The sequence below is a fragment of the Sander vitreus genome, chromosome 4 (genome assembly GCF_031162955.1).
Source record: "Sander vitreus isolate 19-12246 chromosome 4, sanVit1, whole genome shotgun sequence".
NCBI lineage: Eukaryota > Metazoa > Chordata > Actinopteri > Perciformes > Percidae > Sander > Sander vitreus.
This window is the reverse complement of record NC_135858.1, coordinates 24,141,442-24,161,167: the sequence shown is the minus strand read 5'-3', so window position 1 is coordinate 24,161,167 and position 19,726 is coordinate 24,141,442. Positions and strand designations below refer to the sequence as shown.

Genomic DNA, 19,726 nt, shown 5'->3' with positions numbered 1-19,726 from the left:
TATCCTGGCCATTCAAATTAATGCAAAAACCATGAATGTCGTGCAGTATTTTAGTACAACATTATCATATAGACTGACTTTCTCTCAGCACCCCCAACTCTGACTGAACTACAGCGTCCCTCAGAGCTATTCCACTCTTACAAATCTAACAAATCTTTCAACCTTTGAAAAAAAAACAACGGATTCAGTTGCTCAAGGGCATCACAGCAGATATTGTTGATGGACAGAGCATTACTCATTCATATTCATATCACTCAGCTCACCCCCCTGCCAACAAGAACGCCTAGTCAACTGAACATGCACTTGTGTGCCTGTGTCTTTTACAACATCTTTTTTTTGTTTCAGCTCATACAACACAGGTCACCAACCTCAGATGAGTCATCCTCTTCCTTTATCAGTCAAATGTTTCCCTTTACTATCAGCTTTGGGCTTTGGAAGTGTACCACTCACACAGCCACTATTTCAGTGCAGCATACTTTTGTCTAACAAAACGGATGTCATGGCGGGCGGTTAAAGGCACAGTTTCTGAATACGGGCTGTGGATTGAGCGTGTTGATACCTTCATAGTATTTATACAGTATAGCACCTTGACCTGCTTTATAATAAAAAAACATATATGGAAATCTCACACTAAATGTATATAAATACTTTTCAGCTTTGTGTGTTAAACACTGTTTTGATTCCTTCCCCTTGACTACATTTGAACTTCACCAAAGAGAATTATATTGCTGTGAAAAAGAGGTCTTATTTTTGCACTGATAAATCTTCTTACTTTATTCCAGTTTTAGCTCAGTTAGGTGTATTCTGAGCAAGTTCATGATCGATATACAGTAGATATTTATGGGTTTGGTCCCATTGTGTTTGGTAATTGAAGCTGTTGTGATAAATGCTATCTGTATTTCTATCTAGCTAGAGTTGATGGAAGATGTTTACCACTGTCGATTTTAAAAGAATGTTTTACTTGAACTAAAGGCCATTCCTTTATACGTCTATTGTAAGTCATGTGATTCAACTGCCCATGGAAGACTATTCAACACCTCTGAATCATAAGTTTACAAATCCCTGGTCCTTGATTTGTGTTCGCAAAGAACGTATTCAAGCCATGATTGCTTTTGACCTACAGCTGCAAGCCACCAATTCATAAAAATAATACTCTACCTTTACCTTTGTCGTTCAGGTGTCTGAGCGCTGTGTGGTTGCCTTGGTGCCCAAACAGATGTCCTCTTTCAATATTCCTTCCTCAGCCAGCTTCCCACGCAGCATCAGCAGATACGGTCAGTACTGTTAAAGAAATACAAACGCACTTAATATTCACCCAGCTCACAGCCGTGTTGCACCATCTGTTGCTGTCAATGATCAGTCTGTTGTAAAGCACATTAGCAGGTACTGTTATACAGCACATTCAACAAAGAGAGGCAATTTCAGTTTCAAAAATATTCATCTAGTCTCATCACTTTAGATTCATATAATGATTGAGTATCACATCTCTGAAACTACAGCTTGCACGCATCTTTCATAATAGATTTCAAGTGATTCCACAATGGAAACAAGCCTTTGGGCTTTATTGTGTTTTTTATCCTTTTGAACACCTCTTGTTGATTGTTGTTCAATAAAGTTTTCAATCAATCAATCAATCAATTTAAAGAAACAAAACAAAAAAAACATGACACTGCAAACAAAGTGACAAAAAGACCAGAAAAGAGTGACAGACAGTGAGGACCAGAGCCCAGATTGAAAACATGTCTTTAGTAAAAGAGTGCATGCTGTGTCATTACTATGACAACGGATGAAATAATGGCAGCAAAAGATTATACATTCTAAACACACACATCCAACCTGCTCACTTGCACATTACAAACAGAAATTCTTCCTTAAATCCAGATGTGTTAAGCAAATGTGACTTTCTTTCCGTTGTCTGACAAACTGGCATTTTATGGACAAAGGTTTTATATTTACAAACTGATTCTAGAGCATTTTGGAATTTATATTTTCTTTATATCTGTCATTTGACCATCTAGGTGTGGACGTTCCCTTCCGCTCGACACCCACCAGCCCAGACAGCCCCCACTCCCGTGTGCCCATGCTGACCCCTGACCTGGAGAGCGGGGTCAAAGTTTGGCACTTGGTAAAAAACCACGACCACGGAGACCAGAAAGAGGGCGAGCGTGGCAGCAAGATGGTGTCTGAGATCTACCTGACGAGGCTACTAGCAACAAAGGTGCAAAATATTACAGTTATTATAGTAACGATATGTTGGACTTTGATTTATTTATTTATTCTATTTGTTAGGTTTGTCACTAGGGGTTCAACAGTTCACAAAACTCATGGTTCTGTTTCGGATCACGGTTTTGATTCACGGATCGGATCAATTTTCGGATCAGCACAAAAAAAGGGGGGAATTTAAATGATTTATTAAAAATGTAAAAACGATAACTTATTTCACCAGTAAATTGCTGTTAAATGACAAAAACAGATGAGAAAAGGGTGTTTTACAATAACTTTGAATGCCCCTCAAAGTTTACCAGTTATAAATAAACGCACCATTTAGTCCCGTCTATGTTGTTTTTCCGACAACAGCAGTGACCAAGTGCTAGATTGTGTCCGTACGGGCCACGGATCAACTATGGTCCGTTACACCACTAAACATCACTGACATCCCTAAAACCAAAACATAATGAGAAACAATAAATGGCGCGGTGTTCAGTTACAATTAAGAATTACTTTTGGACACGTGCCAATTTTTGTTATCTTAAGTTACACTTTTCACGCAGTAGTACACTTTAGATTTAGAGTAGACAATACAAGCAGTAACGCTACAAGTCTGAACTCTAACACTGTTTTCTATAGGGCACACTGCAGAAGTTCGTGGACGATCTGTTTGAGACCCTGTTCAGCACCGTGTGTCGGGGCACCGCCCTGCCTCTAGCAATCAAATATATGTTTGACTTCCTGGACGAGCAGGCTGACAGGCATGGCATCCATGACATGGACGTTCGTCACACCTGGAAGAGCAACTGGTGAGAAAGAGAGGGGGGAGAAACTCTTTACCTTAATATGACTGTAGAGACATCTCACTTTCTTTAACAAGCCAACTTGCAGTACTTTTCTATAGAACTTTTACTCATTACTTACAAACAGTCAAAGCTTTGGGCCCAGTGAACACTTCTGAATTATTGAAACCTTGATGCCAGGGTGGACCCTTATCTAATTTATCTTAATATTTCAGTTTTATGCTGCTTTTTGAAGAATCTTAACGCCAACTTCATCTTGTTCTCATGGCTAAAGTCACTTAAAAACGTCTATACTTTTTTATTGGTCAGAAGAAAATCAAAAAAGAACATCTTGTACACATGAAGTAATCATTTTATTTTGCAAGTCTAAAAATGTGTAAAATCCATCTGTCTATCTATCCTATCTTTCTCCTCTTTTATTATCTCCAGCCTTCCCCTGCGCTTCTGGGTAAATGTGATCAAGAATCCCCAGTTTGTGTTTGACATCCATAAAAGCAGCATCACGGACGCCTGTCTGTCTGTGGTGGCCCAAACCTTTATGGACTCTTGCTCAACTTCTGAACACCGTCTGGGCAAAGACTCACCCTCCACCAAACTACTCTATGCCAAGGACATACCACATTACAAAAGCTGGGTTGAAAGGTGTGTATGTATGTGTGTGTGTGTGTGTGTGTGTGTGTGTGTGTGTGTGTGTGTGTGTGTGTGTGTGTGTGTGTGTGTGTGTGTACACATGCAAAGACAAATGCCATTCACAAGGATAGAAAGATGATTTAAATCCCGACTGAGGAGTCTTTAGGTTGTCATCACATCTTCACTGGGTTGGTTAAAAATCAGGGCCTATGTTTTAGGTGAAAGTTAGGAAATCACATTTGTTTTAGTTATAAATAAGATTAGATTTACGTATGATTGGGTGCGTTATGTTAAAGGTTATTGTTAGTATTGACTTAAAGGTCCCATATTATACAAAGTGAGATTTTAATGGTTTATTTCAGTTAGCCTAATAGCTGGTTTGATTTACATTGAGAGGTGATCTTATGGAAAGTACCCCATGCCAATCTCTAGGTATGGTAAAGGGTATGTGATGATGTGGGGCTATTTTAATTCCAAAAGGCCAAGGGAACTTTATCAGGATGCATAGTATCCTGGATCCATGAAATAACTGACCTTTAAAAATACAAATCTCCCTGCCTCTATGGGAATTTAACATAGGGGTGTACTTACTTATGCCCACTGTATTTTAAGGAAGAGCATTTATTTATTTACGATACATTATTTATTCACAAAGAAAATTGGTGTCCTTAAAGGTTGGATTTTTCCTAACTTTTTTAATTAAGGCATTAAGATCAATTTCCAAAAGATGATTTTTTATTCCTCTTTTTAGTCAACTTTAGCATGGGTGTATTCACTTATGCTGAGCACTGTAAATACTGTGAAAGTATCAAAACGCTCAATCCACGGAGAAATGGACACAGCCTGTATTCAGAAACTGTGCCTTTAAACGAGCAGTCAGTCCTTCCGTACGGTTGTGATGTCACAACTATACTACAGAAAGACCCTGAAATGCTGACCAATCAGAGAAGACATTAAAGCATGTAAACATGTTCCAGTAGAAACGCAAAATACAAGTATGAACCTGAAAATTAGCATAGTATGGGACATTTAAGGCTTTGTTTTAGGAGTAAGGTGAGGCTTGCCATTGGATATACTATATTATATATATAGGTTTTAGAGCCGCCAAATCTGGATGAAATGAGAATCATGATTTACTTCACCCTGTCAGATATGATGATGTACTGTGTTGGTTTGATGGCTTCATCATATTGTATTTTGAGGTAGTAACTATTTCTGGTGTTACTATACAGTTCAGAAACTACGTCAGAACATTGGTTGCTATTCATCTACTTTTTTGACTACCAGGTTTTGTCAGAACTGACGGATTAATCTATTTATTCTTGCTTATCATCATAGGGGTTTTATCAATTATGACTAATTTTGTTGTTATTCGTCTGAAGTTTTATCTTTTGCCATGTTCCTTTTCCGAATCGCTCACACATTTGTCCTATAGTGCAATGGAGTCTCGTCCTTAGTTGATGCAGGGATGAAATGCAACAGATCTCCATACTATTAGGGCAGAATCATCATGTATAAATGTGATTGCATAGAGTTATAAATGCAAATTGTGGCCCAATTAATCATGCAGCTCTAATAGGGTTGGGAGTGACAGAATGAATGTGTAATCAAGTGAAAATATTCATAAGTATAGTCATATAAGGTTGTGCATTTCTATATAAAAACAGTGTGCTGGTGTGGTTTGAACCACTGTGACTAAATGACTGAACCTATAAGTGACAGGTTTCTTATTTTCCTGCCAAAATGCCTCTGATTTACTGACGCCTGTAAAATTTGATATTCTTTGACTTTTCACAACAACAGACTGAATCCAGGTGAGGAGAAAAGCTCTGCTATGCATGACTGTGCCCTTGATTCTGACACAGTTTGTGTGTCTCCTCGCAGGTACTACGCTGATATCAACCGCCTGCCTGCCATCAGTGATCAGGATATGAATGCCTATCTGGCTGAACAGGCCCGCCTTCACTCCAGTGAGTTCAACATGCTCAGTGCCCTCCATGAGATCTACGCTTACGTCAGCAAGTACAGCCAAGAGGTGAGGCCCAGTCAACACACTGTGACATAGAAATGTGCTCTAGAGGTCCTGCTGCTGTGTTTAGCCGACTGAAGTTAGCAATGTTTCTATTAAAACAGGTATTTTTATTTAACAAAAGGATAAAATGACTATGTGTACTGTAAAAGCTGTCGTTCGTAGTGGTGAATTCACATAGAATTATCACCCCACTGCAGCTCTGAGAAACTCTCTGTATGCTAGCTGTTCAGAACAAAACAGCAAACAGACAAAGTTAGCGACTAGCTGGTGACTAAAGAACCAGCTAATTCCCTCAGGAGTTGGTAGAGGCCGAGCTAAAAGGAGAGTGAATATTGGATATTAATTAATCATGTGGACTATCAGAACTTTTAATGAATGACGATGTTGCTCTGCGTCTGTTGGGTGTGCAGATAGGCAACTGTTTGCTAACAAGTCCGCCATAACCACTTTATAAGGTTATCATGTGTCGATTGTGCTGCCCCCAAGTTGCTGAAAATATCAATGAATTCAGGTTTAAATAGTAACTTAACACCAGGCTGAAAAGTAGCGCTTTGCCAACCTCTCCGGTTGAAATGTTCAGGCTCGTTTCACCTGTAACCACACCCAACAGTGACATCACGGTGTCTTGAAGTACACCCGTACATCACTGCAACAAGGTGAGAAGTTAAACCACTGCTGGTCGGCACAAATGGCGGTGTTAAGTTACTCTTTAAAGGCATGTAGATTGGGCTGAAATTCATGATTATTTTCATAATCTATCAATATGTTGATGTTGACGATTTTCAGTTAATCAATGAATGGTCTTGGTCTATAAAATGTCAGAAAAATGCACATCACAATTTCCCAGAGCCCAAGGTGGCATCTTCTAATTGAGTGTACTGTCAGCTAACAGTCCAAAACCCAAAGATATTTAGATATTTTATTTACAATGATATAAAATCCTTGCATCTGAGAGACTGGAACCAGCAAATGTTTACTATATTTTAGCTTGATAAACTTTAGTTATAACTGAGTTACATAACAGATGTTTTGCTAATGTTTATACATATGCTATGGATTCTTAGTCAAATCACTGATGGTTAATTCAAATGAACCTGCAAACATAATTTAGAAATTTAAATGCACATACAATATATTAAGTCATCACAAGTAGAATTAATAGTGAAAGCTGTTGGTGTAGATGTGTATGTGCTTATTTGTATGATTCCTATAGCTGACCGGCGATATGCCTTATCTCCTCGGTTTCACAGTTTGTGCCCTTTGGTGTGTTTCTGTGTGTGTGTTTTAGATCATCGAGGCACTGGAGCAGGACGAACAGGCCCAGAAGCAGAAGTTGGCGTATAAAGTGGAGCAGATCATCTCAGCCATGTCTATAGAGAGCTGAGACACATACACAAATACATACATACACACAGACACACACACACACACACTGAAACATACTATGGCAGAGGAGTTATAAACCCATCGGCAACACACGTGGCACTCAGATGCACGCACGCACACACACAGGATGACATCACGGACTTAATGGACCTACTGTATAAACAAACTGACAATACATACACAAAGACATTTACACACACGCATAAATACACACATAAAAATGTACATACATAAACCACAGCACACAGATCGTCCCAAAGCACGAATTAAATCCAATGTCATCGGTTTTTCAGAAGAAACTCCAAAAGCAAACACTCAATTTCTAAAACGCACAATATAGAGAGAGACAGAAAGAGGATTTGGGCTATCACGGTTACTGAATTTGCAGCCAGTTCTTTCCCATGCGGTAATGGTTTGTCTTTGTTTGGCTTATACAAAATGTGTGTGTGTGTGGCATGGCTGAGAACAGCGCTTAATAAAGAATGACTCAACTTGACAAGTCACTGGAGAAGCTCAACAAAGACAGGAGCTATTTCATTGGGACGGCACATGTGCCGAGACAAGACTTAAAGTACTTTTTATATGTCAAAGATGAAGGACACTTATTCACACTACATATCACAGGTTTGGATTGACATCACCATTTGGAGCAGTGTTTTCCTATTGCCTTTTGAAGGCTTAAAAAAGACAACACTAAAGACACTGGCATCATCACTTTTCATTTCCCCACTTGAAGCTCCCTGTCCTTTCTGAATTACATGTCTGCCAGGGATTGAACAGTATACACAAAATTTGGTATTGACGAGGTGGAAGGTTCAGCTCTTTAATAATACTGCAAAAGGCATTATCTTCAAATTTGAAATATATGTTGAGATATTTCCAGACCTAATTCCTGGCTTTTTGTGCCAAATATAATATGTCTCATGATTAATTCATGTTAAACGCTCCTGTAGAAGCTATTAAAAATACATGTCATTGTACGGAAAAGATCCCATTTAAGATAGGAAATGTTGTACAGTGATGATCTATAGACCACCAATTCAGCCATTCAAAGATAAGTGGAGACCAAATTGAACTGTAGCAGGAAGCATGATTAATGATGCTTTAAGTCTGATTGTGAATCCGATTACCCAAACCCTGGCGAACAGCGCCGCTCCCCCACCCTCCCTGTCTCATCAGTCATTGTTTACATTCAGCGTGATACTTGAAATGCACCGAGTGTACAAGATATTAAGAGCGCCTGCTGTCCCTGTTAATTAATCTGGCCAGATTTAGTTAGATGAAGGCTTTGATGCCTTATTGATTTTCCCCAATAAATCCACTTTAAACGTAACCTGGAAATTAAACGTAGGAAACGAGCTGGAAGGATTTTTCACCCTGGAGACATTTGAGCTGTGGGTGCTGCAAGCGGGTCTGTAGTTCAGAAAAAAGTAGGTGTTCCTAATATTTTGTCCACAGAGTGGATATATGATTAATGATACATGTGTTTGGATCAGTTGTTGGTCCTTGTAAAGTTCATTCATTAGACGTCTGTTTGTTGCTTCACGCTATCTTTGCTTTAAGTCCGGACTGTTCTTTCAGCATATAATTCTAATAATAAGTTTTAATTTTGCGTTCATATGTACATTTTACCTGACCGCTTGTTGTCTCCTCGCTGCTGTATTTATAGAGTGCCATATCTAAACTTTAAAATGATTTTCATGATGAAAAAGTATGTCTGAGGCATCGCGTTAATTCAGGGTTTTAGTTTTGTATTTTACCCATTGCAATGCTGAAAGAAAGATTAACTTCTTTCTGTGCTTGAGGCAGTTTCATCGCTCCATATGAAAGTCACAGCGACTGTCATCAGTGTCATTATGGAGCGCTGCTCTTCTTACCATTTCAGTATCAGTGGGGTTAATGTACTCCCCACAGGACCTTTATTCATGCTAATCTAGAAGAGCAAGATAAAACAATATAAATAATACATTTCCTGTTAAGTGTTGAAATATGACAGAGAACTCATCTGTTTCATGTGTGGTTTGATGATGATAATTTATAAATGTGTTGTGCAATAAACTGTCGGACGTTTAAACTGTCATGTTTTTTAAACTATAAATTATTGTATAAATATTGTACATACAAAACACTCCTATTTTGCAAGCAAAAAAGATTCACTTTGTACTGTTGTTATACATTAAATGCGCAGCTGATGAAAATTATTTTCGCCTGGTTTCTTTTGTTGTGATGAGAAATTTGGAAAAATCCTGCTGAACATTAAGTTCTCCATATTTATAGGTGTTAGATCCTAAAATTAATCCCTGGTTGATAAAAATCTTGTGTCGTCAAAATGCTTCATTCCTGTGGAAAGTAATTTTCTATTTCAGACTGCTTTGACTTATAATACTGCAATATATAAAACAATATAAAAGACAGCCCATTGTACAAAGAATCATCCGTCACAAATGATGGCCACTAAATTTCTAGGTATCGTATTTTTCAGACAAAATGTCTGCTCCTGTTAGAGATTACCTCATTTTGAAGCTACACATAACTGGATAATATATTGTTATTATGTTAGTGGAGCACTTGCAAGCTAAATTAACAGTTAAGCTCTTATTGGGTTTAAATGAAAGGGCTCTAAAGGCAAGACGATGATGTCAGAGATCCACTGAAATCCCAGGGGTACATCGTTCAGTACTATCGTTCAGCTTTGTACTTAGACATTAACATAATTGTTGGACACATACACAAATGACATTAGCAATCCACTGACCTCTCCACAGACAAGCTGTGTTCCAGCTTTGTATCGATGAGAAATTCATTATCTAACAAAATAGCAACACTCTATACTACAACATCATGAAACATTTTAAAATCGTATCTATATCTTATAACATAAGTGCATTATTGTTAATCCTTATTTCAGTGAAATAATTAGAATGCCTGGTTGAACAGGTGGTAAAATGTAATATTTTAACATGAATTAACCACAGATTTTGGGACATTATTGTATACAATATAATAAATATAAAGCAAACTGCTAAGGCCGTTTTTAGCCAGCAAAAGAAGCACCGATGGAACAATCACTTCCAGCTTGTTTAAGTACTTCAAAAATTAAAAACATTACAGATAGTGGTACATTAAAGAAAAAATGTTAAATGTTCTCTTTAAAGTATGACCGGAAGTAACAGGGTTTGTGGAAAATGTGTTTTTTAATTTTGTCAAAGACAGCCAATGATTTTGACTATTTCTGACAACTGTTAATTGCAATCATACAAAGGAAATCTGATGTTTACAAAGGCAGCAAACTACCATTTAACACACACCATGTCTGGCAAGACTGGCACCTTTGATATTTAAAAGAGGAGTTTAGCTTGCAAAACAACAAAGAAATATCCTTTTGAATTTCATATAAAACAAAACATCAAGTGGTGAATAGCCTCTCTGAATGAAGAATAGTTTGAATGCCGTCATACTGTGACAGTATTTGCTATGGTATGTGAGCAGCATATAGCGGCTCTTGAGCACTTGCCATAAGGAGCCAGAATTCATTATTCATGTTTAACCCTCGAGGCTCTGGGCAAGCAGAGCAGGGGGGGAGGAGGAGGAGAGCCTCCCAACTCATACCTGTCAGATCCAGGTGGGGGTGTCATCAGCCTATCGAAGGGTCCTGTGTATACCTGCCAGGCTCTAACCCCTTGTCTTTCCTCTCTTCTTTCTTTGCTTGTCAGAGTGCCTACAGTTAGCAGCTAGCAATTCCACCTCACACTTCCAACTCTCTCTCTCTCACACAAACACACCCCGGTTTTTGGACCCCACGAATATAGTAAAACAAACGCACACACACACACACACACACACACACACAGAGAGAGAGAAAGAGAGAGAGAGAGAGAGAGAGAGAGAGAGAGAGAGAGAGAGAGAGAGAGAGAGAGAGGAGGATCATTAGGACTAGAACCTACTGACAGCTGAGCGAGCCGCAGGATATCTTCTTGATAGACTGTGTAGTTAGATGGTACCAAACAGGTTTACGGAGCTACTACAGCCATTAGAAACCCATTATTCTCCTATTAATCCCTGACAGTTGTCATAATATCTGAATCATGCTTTGGACCACGATTGATGACACTACATCGTGATGTTAACTAACAGTGCAACACTTATTATTTCTGTAAAATCACTGGTATAACAGATCCTCATCTTCTCATGCTGCAGAATATTAGATTCAGGGGGAAATGAACCTGACGCCCAGACTGCAGATCTTGTAGAATAATTCAAACTGTGGACTCTAACTGTGGAACGAAGGCTGAATGGAAAAAGGCCTTTGACTTTCAACAACCCAGCAGAGTTTGTTTTAATAGTCAACGTACAAGGCTCTGCTGCAATGTCCTTAAAGGGATAGTTCAGATTTTTTTAAGTGTGGTTGTATGAGGTACTTAAACCATAGTCATTGTATTACTAGTCTCGCTTTGCCAGACCTTCCTCCACAGCGCTGCAAAGGAGGGTCTGGCTAGTCCACCCAGCATTCCGGGATGGGAGAAAAACGTGCTCTGGTTTACTGGCATTTCTTTAAACCAATCGCAATCGTCATGGGAGGTGCTAAGCTTGGCATGGAGCCACTGCAATATAGCCTCGGGAAGCAGGGCTGGACTGGGACAAAAAATTGGCCCTGGCATTTTTGGCTCAGGCGGCCCACACCCACCGTGATTGGTCAGACACATTCCCTGTAGACAGTCCTCTTAAAATATGCATGCATTCTATGATACGAGTTGCCTAGTGTTTTGTGTTCATGTGATCGTTTTGGATCCTTCAAGAGGGGTCTCAAGACTTATCTGTTGATCTTACCCTTAAATAATTCATTCATTCTTAGAGTTATGAGTACTTATTGTATTTTTATTATTGATATTTGATATTGTATTGCCATCATTGGTATTATTACTAATTTGCTTAATATTGGCTTAGCAACTTTAAAAACAGTTTACTGTTACTTTTAACTATTGTAAAAAGTGTCTGCTAAATACAATAACCATAACCCTTCCCAAAAGCTACAATAAAGCTGAGAGTAGTATATGCCCTGGAAAAGAGCACCAATACAAGATAAGCTAATTAAGCAATTCAAGGAACACTGATGCTTGTATCAACACTGATTTTATAGACCACACAGACTTTTCAGCTACCCAACTGCTAGAATTTTCAATGTAAGCTTAAGCAGTTAGGTTACCTGACAGCCACTAACTTTAACTGCTTGTTGTCGTTATGACGTGAGGCGCACATAACACGCGCGCGCACACACACACACACACACACACACACACACACACACACACACACACACACACACACACACACACCCTTTCTGAGAGTCCCTGTTAATTTGCCTACTCCTTACCACATCGTCATCTACTCTCTCTTCCATCTTTTCCTCACTCGCTCCACTGGCCCTGTCATTGTCACTCTCGTCCTCGGCTTCGTCCCTGTCATGATGTTGTTTCTGCTTCTCTGTATAGCGCGCCACCTCTCCTCCTCCTCTACTTCAGGTAATACTGATGTTGAAGCAGCTACTACAGCCCCAAACGTCCGAAATTTTGGCACATTTTGAGGAATCCGCCTGTAGATTCTTAATCTTTTTCTCCTGTAATTTCTCTGCACCTACCTTGCGCTTCGGTGGTCGTTGTGTCCATTTTAACGTGGATGCTAAACTTCCAGCATAACTATTACAGCTTGTGTCTCAGGGCCGGTAGGCGTGGCCATAGTGGGATTCGTAAATTTGCGGACCGGAGTGGGAAGGGGTTCCTGGATATGATTGGGTCAGGCCAGTGCCAATAAAGAAAATGAACCAATGGGCCGCTGTGCGTTCCTTATGGGCCGGCGCGGCCAAAAAAAAAAATACATTAAAAAAAGGCCAATTTATATCGGCAATTCGGCCGAAAAGTGCGTCAGCCCACCGGGAAAATGCCCGGTATGCCAGATGGCCAGTCCAGCCCTGTCGGGAAGGAACTTGTTTTAGTGGAACGTGTACGTTCAAAAGTTTAGTCTAGTTTAGTCGTGCCAGAGAAACCTTAGATTGGACAGATAGTCTAGCTAGCTGTCTGGATTTACCCTGCAGAGATCTGAGGAGCAGTTAACCGTAGTCCTCATAAATCCACCGGAGTTTAAAATTACAACACAAAGAAAGCGGAAGGTAACGGACATCGCAAAAAGACATGCATCCTGTGGAATTTCCTGCAGCACCAGAGCAATCCCGGAAGTGGAACGTCGTGGATATAGACTACAATACATGGAGGTCGGCATACCCTCAGTTTGGAGAAGCAGACTAGAGTACCGGCATGTAAGCTAAGCAATGTACTGCTGTGGATGGGGGCAGCAGCAAACCTACCTGAAAACTGTGGTGCTGCCGCGATTAGTTGACTTAGTCAACGTAATCGACCATTAAAATAAGTCGACGGCAATTTTTTTAGTCGACATGTCGTTTTACTATTGACCGCCTATTTATTTTTGGTCTCCTGTCTCAAATGGCTCACTGTAATTCACCTCCACACCAGTCTGTGCGCGCCCTGCTGGTTAATCTGCTATCCTCTTTCTTCCCCCTCCACCCCGCCTTCACTGTTTTGATTTGAAAAATGGCGGCGGCAGGCCGTACGAGTTGAGCAGAGGCTGCACAGTTTGACCAGCGGGCAGCGGCGCGGCCACGGCACACCAGGCCGCCAAATGGTGTTGCTAAGAACTTGCAATGTATAACTATTATCAGCCGGGCCTTGTGGCCTCAAAACACTACCGGCCAACCGGGAAAAGTCCCGACTCTCCCTATTGCCACTCCGCCTCTGAACGTAAGTATACGATTATTAATGAAACGGCGAGCAAGTCTGTACTGTTTATTAACTCTTGACAAGTACAATGACTGTCTTTGGATGTTAAACGGGCTACCTAGTTAATGTTTTAAACCCCGCCATGCACGCAAGTGTAAGCGCAAGTAGCTGCGTGTCTGCCTGATTCAGCTACACACTACCTGCGTGGTGTGAGCGTGGTGTTTCTCTATGTCTTTACACACCAGAAAGGTGTCTGAAGCTGCTGCTAGCCTTGTCTGTACACATGTAATTTCCCATTTCCCATTGATTACTGCACTCAAGCAGTAGTATACTTCAGGTTATAACATAAATATATACTGATTTGATTACAGCAAAGACAATGTCAGCAGTATTGACTGCAAAATAGGCTACAGAATATTTTTTCTGTATTGACAGGTGCAATATTTCAAAATCGATCATTATTTATTATTTTTTAGAATTACATTTATATCTGCTTTATGTCATTTTTTTGGTAACATTTAAGTTATTTATATTGTTTATGGCACAGGTGACATTTTATGTTTTGGCCCTTCAATTGAGTTCAAAATAAAATGGATGAAATAACAAACACTTGATTTTTTTATTAGTCATTTAGATTAGTCGACTAATCGAAAAATTAGTCTCAAGATTAGTCGTTAGAAAATAAGTCGTTAGTGGCAGCACTAGAAAACTGAAACCAATATCAGTTTAAATGTACACTGTATTTAGAATATTTTCACCACATTACGCTGCCGTCAGACAGCCCTTTTCGACGGGGAACTGAAGCAGTTATATCCATCTGTTGTCTTCAAAGCCACCAGAATCCTTTGACAAAAACACTCATTTTACCTCTCATAACACTGGAGATGCTGGTCTACCGCTGCATTGATTGGTTAGTTGTCTTATTTTGTGACTTTGGTGGATCTAAGTAACCCTTCAAAACACCAAAAATATTCTAAATAAAGCGTACACTTAAATGGATATTCATTTTTTTAGGTGGGTCTGTTATAGGTGGCTAAAAAGTTTTTTTGCTGTTGCAACCGCCCACAGCAGTACATAGCTTACCTACTCCTGCCAGCTTCTTCAAACTAGGGGCGTGCTAAGTTTACCGCCATCTACTGTATAGCCGGTTTCACATATGAACTCTGAACGATGTCCCTACGATTCAGGCCCTGACATTGTCCGAAGTTGTAGCACACAACAAGAAATTGTCCGTGTCAGACGCATTCTCACTTACTGGAAATACTCCATTTCGTTCAGGAGACAGGACATGACGCAGATTACACTGCGCCACAGAGTCGGTTCATAATTTGGTCATAAAAAAAACGTTCCTTGAATTTGTCTGAGGATTTTGGCGTCTACTGACAGAAGTTCCAGAATCTCGTGGTTTAGCAAGTTAGACATTTTGGTTGCCGTCTTCGTGTAAAATGACCCTTTTTCTTCACCCTCGCATGTTTGTTTTCTTCCAGTTTTGCGGGAGCCGCATGAAACATCATCAACGCGCCCACTCGCTTGCTGTGAATTCTCACACTTTAATACACAGACTTTGTACTACGGAGCTGGCAGGGTAAAGACCATTTGATGGCCGATCCAACTGATTCAGCCATTTGCATTCTCACATACAGCTCCGCCAAGTAATGTCTAGATAAGTTCAGGTTTGCAGTGCATGTGTGAAAGGGACTTTGGTTATACAATGGCTATGTATATTCTGTATATTGATGGACGTTAATAGAAAATAAAGATTCGACAATTATTTAAGATTTTCAAAACTCACCGCTTTTTCTATTTTATGTGATTATACGTACGTTTGGATGTTTGTCAGACAAAACAATCCAAGACTTCACAGATTAATCATTTTGTTAATTTTTTAAGCAAAAATGCCAAATATTCAGTGGTTTTATCCTCTCAAATGTGAAGATTGCATTCCTTCCTTTGTCATGTATGTTCATAAACTGAATGGCTGTCGGTTTTGGATTGTTGGTTAAATAAAACAAGCATTCTGAATACAAAGATTAATTGAAAAAAATAATCATCAGATTCATGGATAATGAAAATATATAGTTTCAGCCATTAAATACAGTAAAATAGCCCTACGTTATATATAAACTGAATAAAGATTATATATAAAATTATCCGTTTTTGCACAAACTCTCAACGCCAAGCCAATGGTAATTTTTTTGGAGTGCAGATCATGCAGGATTGCATGATAAGCACACACATAAGCCTGCATCCTTTTATATACAGTATACAGATGCTTTTTCTTATGGGTTGTGGTTCTTTTCAGATGGGAAGAAACTTTTAGTGGACACAGATACAAATGCGTCATTTGTTTTTCCCCTTCCATAATGTACACTCCCACTACTGTACAATCGAGCCTCAAATTCCCACCACTGGAAGGCCTCTAGGCTATTGAGGTCTGCTAGCATCAGTCTCCTGCTGCTTGAATTAAATACAAACTGCATTATCAGAGTGCACACAATCAAACAGGCATTAATATGTTTGTTCTTGCCAAGGACAAAAGACAGCTGTCCAAACCACACATCCAAAAGAAATCCCTGATGACAGTATAGAATAAGTCAGTGAAATCACCACAGCTCAGCCTCTATCTGTAACAACTTGTTTCAGGATTTATTCGTTGAGCTAATCCATGACGGCATTTTATTTCCCCAATTTGCTGTAGTAATTTCTCTTTTGTCCATTAGCAACGACGCGGTTACTTGCAGACTCAGGCCATAATGGACTTCATTACTCACTACCATTACTAACACTTAACGGCTGGATTCTTTAAATATGTGCAGGTGGAAATGCTTTCAGTTCCACAAAATTAAACAATATGAAGCAATAACTGAAGGGTTTAATGATTTACTTATGAAGCTGATGTCCAGTAGGTTGATCTGGACAGCACACACCAGTCTAGTGGAGCCATCTTCTGGCCAAAGTTGTTATCACGAGCATGACTTGGAAACAGGCCGACTGAGACAGAATGAGCATTCTTCATTCATTCACTGTTGAAGTCAGTTCAACAGTGAACTGTCAGTTTGAGAGAGAAAGATTGTGTGAGAGGCTGTCAAAATGTGATGCAGGAAGCGGCCAAAGGGTTAGCATGTGTTAGTGACAACAAGTGTCTTGTTTTAGCACTGCAGTCTGAGGGTGTGTGTGTGTGTGTGTGTCCTGTAGGTCATGACACAGATGTACTTGAATACCCAGAGACTGTAGAGAGAACCCTTAACACATTTGGTTTTGGGATAAAGTGATGTCATCAATAAAGCTTTCTTTCTTTCTAATTTCTTTTTTCTTCTTCCCGGCTCACTCGAGGGCAAAGACCTTGCTGCTGCTCAGCCCAGAGAGGTAACGGTCAACATGTGCTGCAGTTTGAAATGAAATCCCCTCCCACTTAACCTCCTCCTCCTCCTCTCAAAACGTCCCTCTTTTTCTCCTTCTCAGCTTTCCTCCAGCACTCATGAAATCACTTCAAGACAGGCTCCCTCCTACATAGCCAATCGGTGAGCTTTGTGGGATTTATGGCACCCATTTTCAAAGCGCCATAAAATGTGCATTACAATGTTTTCTGTGTGTGTGTGTGTGTGTGTGTGTGTGTGTGTGTGTATGTGTGTCTGCATGTGTTTGTACAAATACATGAACCAAAATTAAAATTATAAACACCCTTTCAATGAGGACTTAAAACAATGCCCTCACCATTAATTTAGCAGAGCATGTCAATTGCTTTTTGTCTATTTCTGTGACGTATTAGTTCAAAACGGAACCATGAATCTCTGAGGTTATATTGTTAATTATGAACGGGTTGCAAAGGAATTCTCTGCCCACAAAAGATTGTCACATTAGGAGAGTCGCTGTTTTACAACTTCCTGTTCCAATGCTCTGCCTGGGGCTTACAAATAATCCATTGCTGGTGAACTCTTGCCCTCGGACGGAATAAATATAGCCAACACTGCTGGTACTGCAAAACATTTTGAAGATTCACATTTTAAACAAAGCTATAAACGAAACTCACTGTCTCTCATTCTGAACTTACATTTAAAAAAAATAAAAATAAAACCAGAAGTCTCCTGAGAATATAATCCATGACATATTCTGCTAATTAGCTCTCTAGTTAGTGATGGGGATCTGTCATTTAAAGTAGCCTACTGATTCGTCAGCCAAGCCTCAGTAATCCTTGGAGTCTCCAATTATCAGCTTAAACGTCCATTACCACAAAATAGGCCTTCATGATTAAAACACCAGTGAGCTTTTTTTTCCTAAAACACACCCAATAAGTAAAATATTACAGTCAGATGCAAGCCAGGCTGTTAGAGCTTCTTTTATTGGCAAAGTTTGGCTAGTTTAACCCAGAAAGTAATTAGTAATGTGATTGCTCATTAACATATTTAGAATGTGTGTTCTAAAGAAACCAAATGAACTTAATTACGCACACATAAGCTAGGGTTAACCCATGCCCTGGAGAAACTGGTTGTAGTGCATATCCATCATCTGTCCCTGCTCTCAGAAAACCAGTTATAGCATCATGTGTTTTGTTTTTCAGCAGTGTGTCCTCAAAACTATTTACAGACAAAAAAAACTTTTGATTTGTCTTTCTCTGTTTGAGGTCAGAAACAGGTGTGCGTGTGTGAATCATATGCCTTGACTGTAGAAAAGAAAAAGAAACAGAGTATGCAAGTAAATGAAAAAAAAAAATTGCATGTTCACAAAATGTTTGGCAACAGCTCAGGATTTTTGTGGTCTTTAAACTATAGGGTAAATCTAAAGGGGACTCCTCATGAGAGAGTGCAAGCACAAAAGCACAACACTTCTCTTTTGATATTGAATCCAGTTGCCTAAATTCTCCTGAGAGACTCCATTATACATTTCAGAAAGCATTTAATACTCTGAGGTATATGCACACAATGCATAGAACTGCATTTTTGCCTTTTTTTTGTTTAACATGTTCAATAAATTGACTAAAAAGTTAAAGAAAAATAACTAAAAAGCTCAACACTCAAAATCTGGTTTAAACACGCTTGCAAGCTAAAAAGAAAAAAAATACACACTGCTGTCATAAATAATCTATAACACCAGCAGATATGATGATTGCAAATGTATTGTTACTGAAGAAGCAGTTAAAAGGAAAATGGAGGCTCTGTTTTAAAACTCCATAAGCTGCAACATATGTGCAGAACAGTCAATATATTATAAACAAATATAGCTATATGAAGCCAGACCCATAGGAATCACAGAATGCCAGTGGTAGAAATCTTTTCCAGATTTGCTTTCTGTAAGGTCGTAGGAGGGATGCACTTGCTGTCTGTTTTGGTTTCCTGCTCTGTGACCATGACGAGCTACTCTGTGACACTTTAGACCAAACACTGTCACAAAGGAAGACAGATTTCCTTACCTCTGTCTTCTTTTTTTGAGTGTCTACTAGTCTTGCATTGCCAGACCTTCCTCCACAGCACTGCGAGGAGGGTCTGGCTAGTCCACATAGCATTCCTGGATAGGAGAAAAATGTGCTCTGGTTTATTGGCATTTCTTTTAACCAATTACAATAGTCTTGGACGACGCTAAGCGCCCAGATGCAGCAACGGTGCCTCCGCAAAATAGCCTCGGGAAGGTGGAACATGGTGGATGGTGAAACATGTGCACGTAGGGAGGCGAGCTCTGCAATTACAATGGCTGCCGAGTGTGTGATGAGAATTTTATAAAAAAAAAAGAAAAAGATGAATATAATTTGATTGTCGGTTCTAGCTCGGAGGATGTTTCCCGAATCAACCAGAGTTTAGAATGCCAACACAACGAAAGCGGAAGGTGATGGACATCAGGCCGAAAATGAGGGACATCCGGCGGAACCTCCGGCGGCGTCGGAAATA

At 39.6% G+C, this 19,726-nt stretch overlaps 1 protein-coding gene across 1 annotated transcript in view; it reads left to right on the top strand.

Moving 5' to 3' along the window:
• Positions 1–9,247, top strand: part of LOC144517187 (plexin-A2-like) — a 93,452-nt gene extending 84,205 nt beyond the window's left edge. Inside the window, exons 27-32 of the mRNA XM_078249109.1 lie at positions 1,178–1,274; positions 2,019–2,218; positions 2,848–3,017; positions 3,441–3,653; positions 5,526–5,676; positions 6,962–9,247. Coding sequence (XP_078105235.1) covers positions 1,178–1,274; positions 2,019–2,218; positions 2,848–3,017; positions 3,441–3,653; positions 5,526–5,676; positions 6,962–7,057 — 927 coding nt within the window. The 3' untranslated portion in view covers positions 7,058–9,247. The remainder of the gene's footprint in view (positions 1–1,177; positions 1,275–2,018; positions 2,219–2,847; positions 3,018–3,440; positions 3,654–5,525; positions 5,677–6,961) is intronic.
• Positions 9,248–19,726: the final 10,479 nt, after the last annotated feature.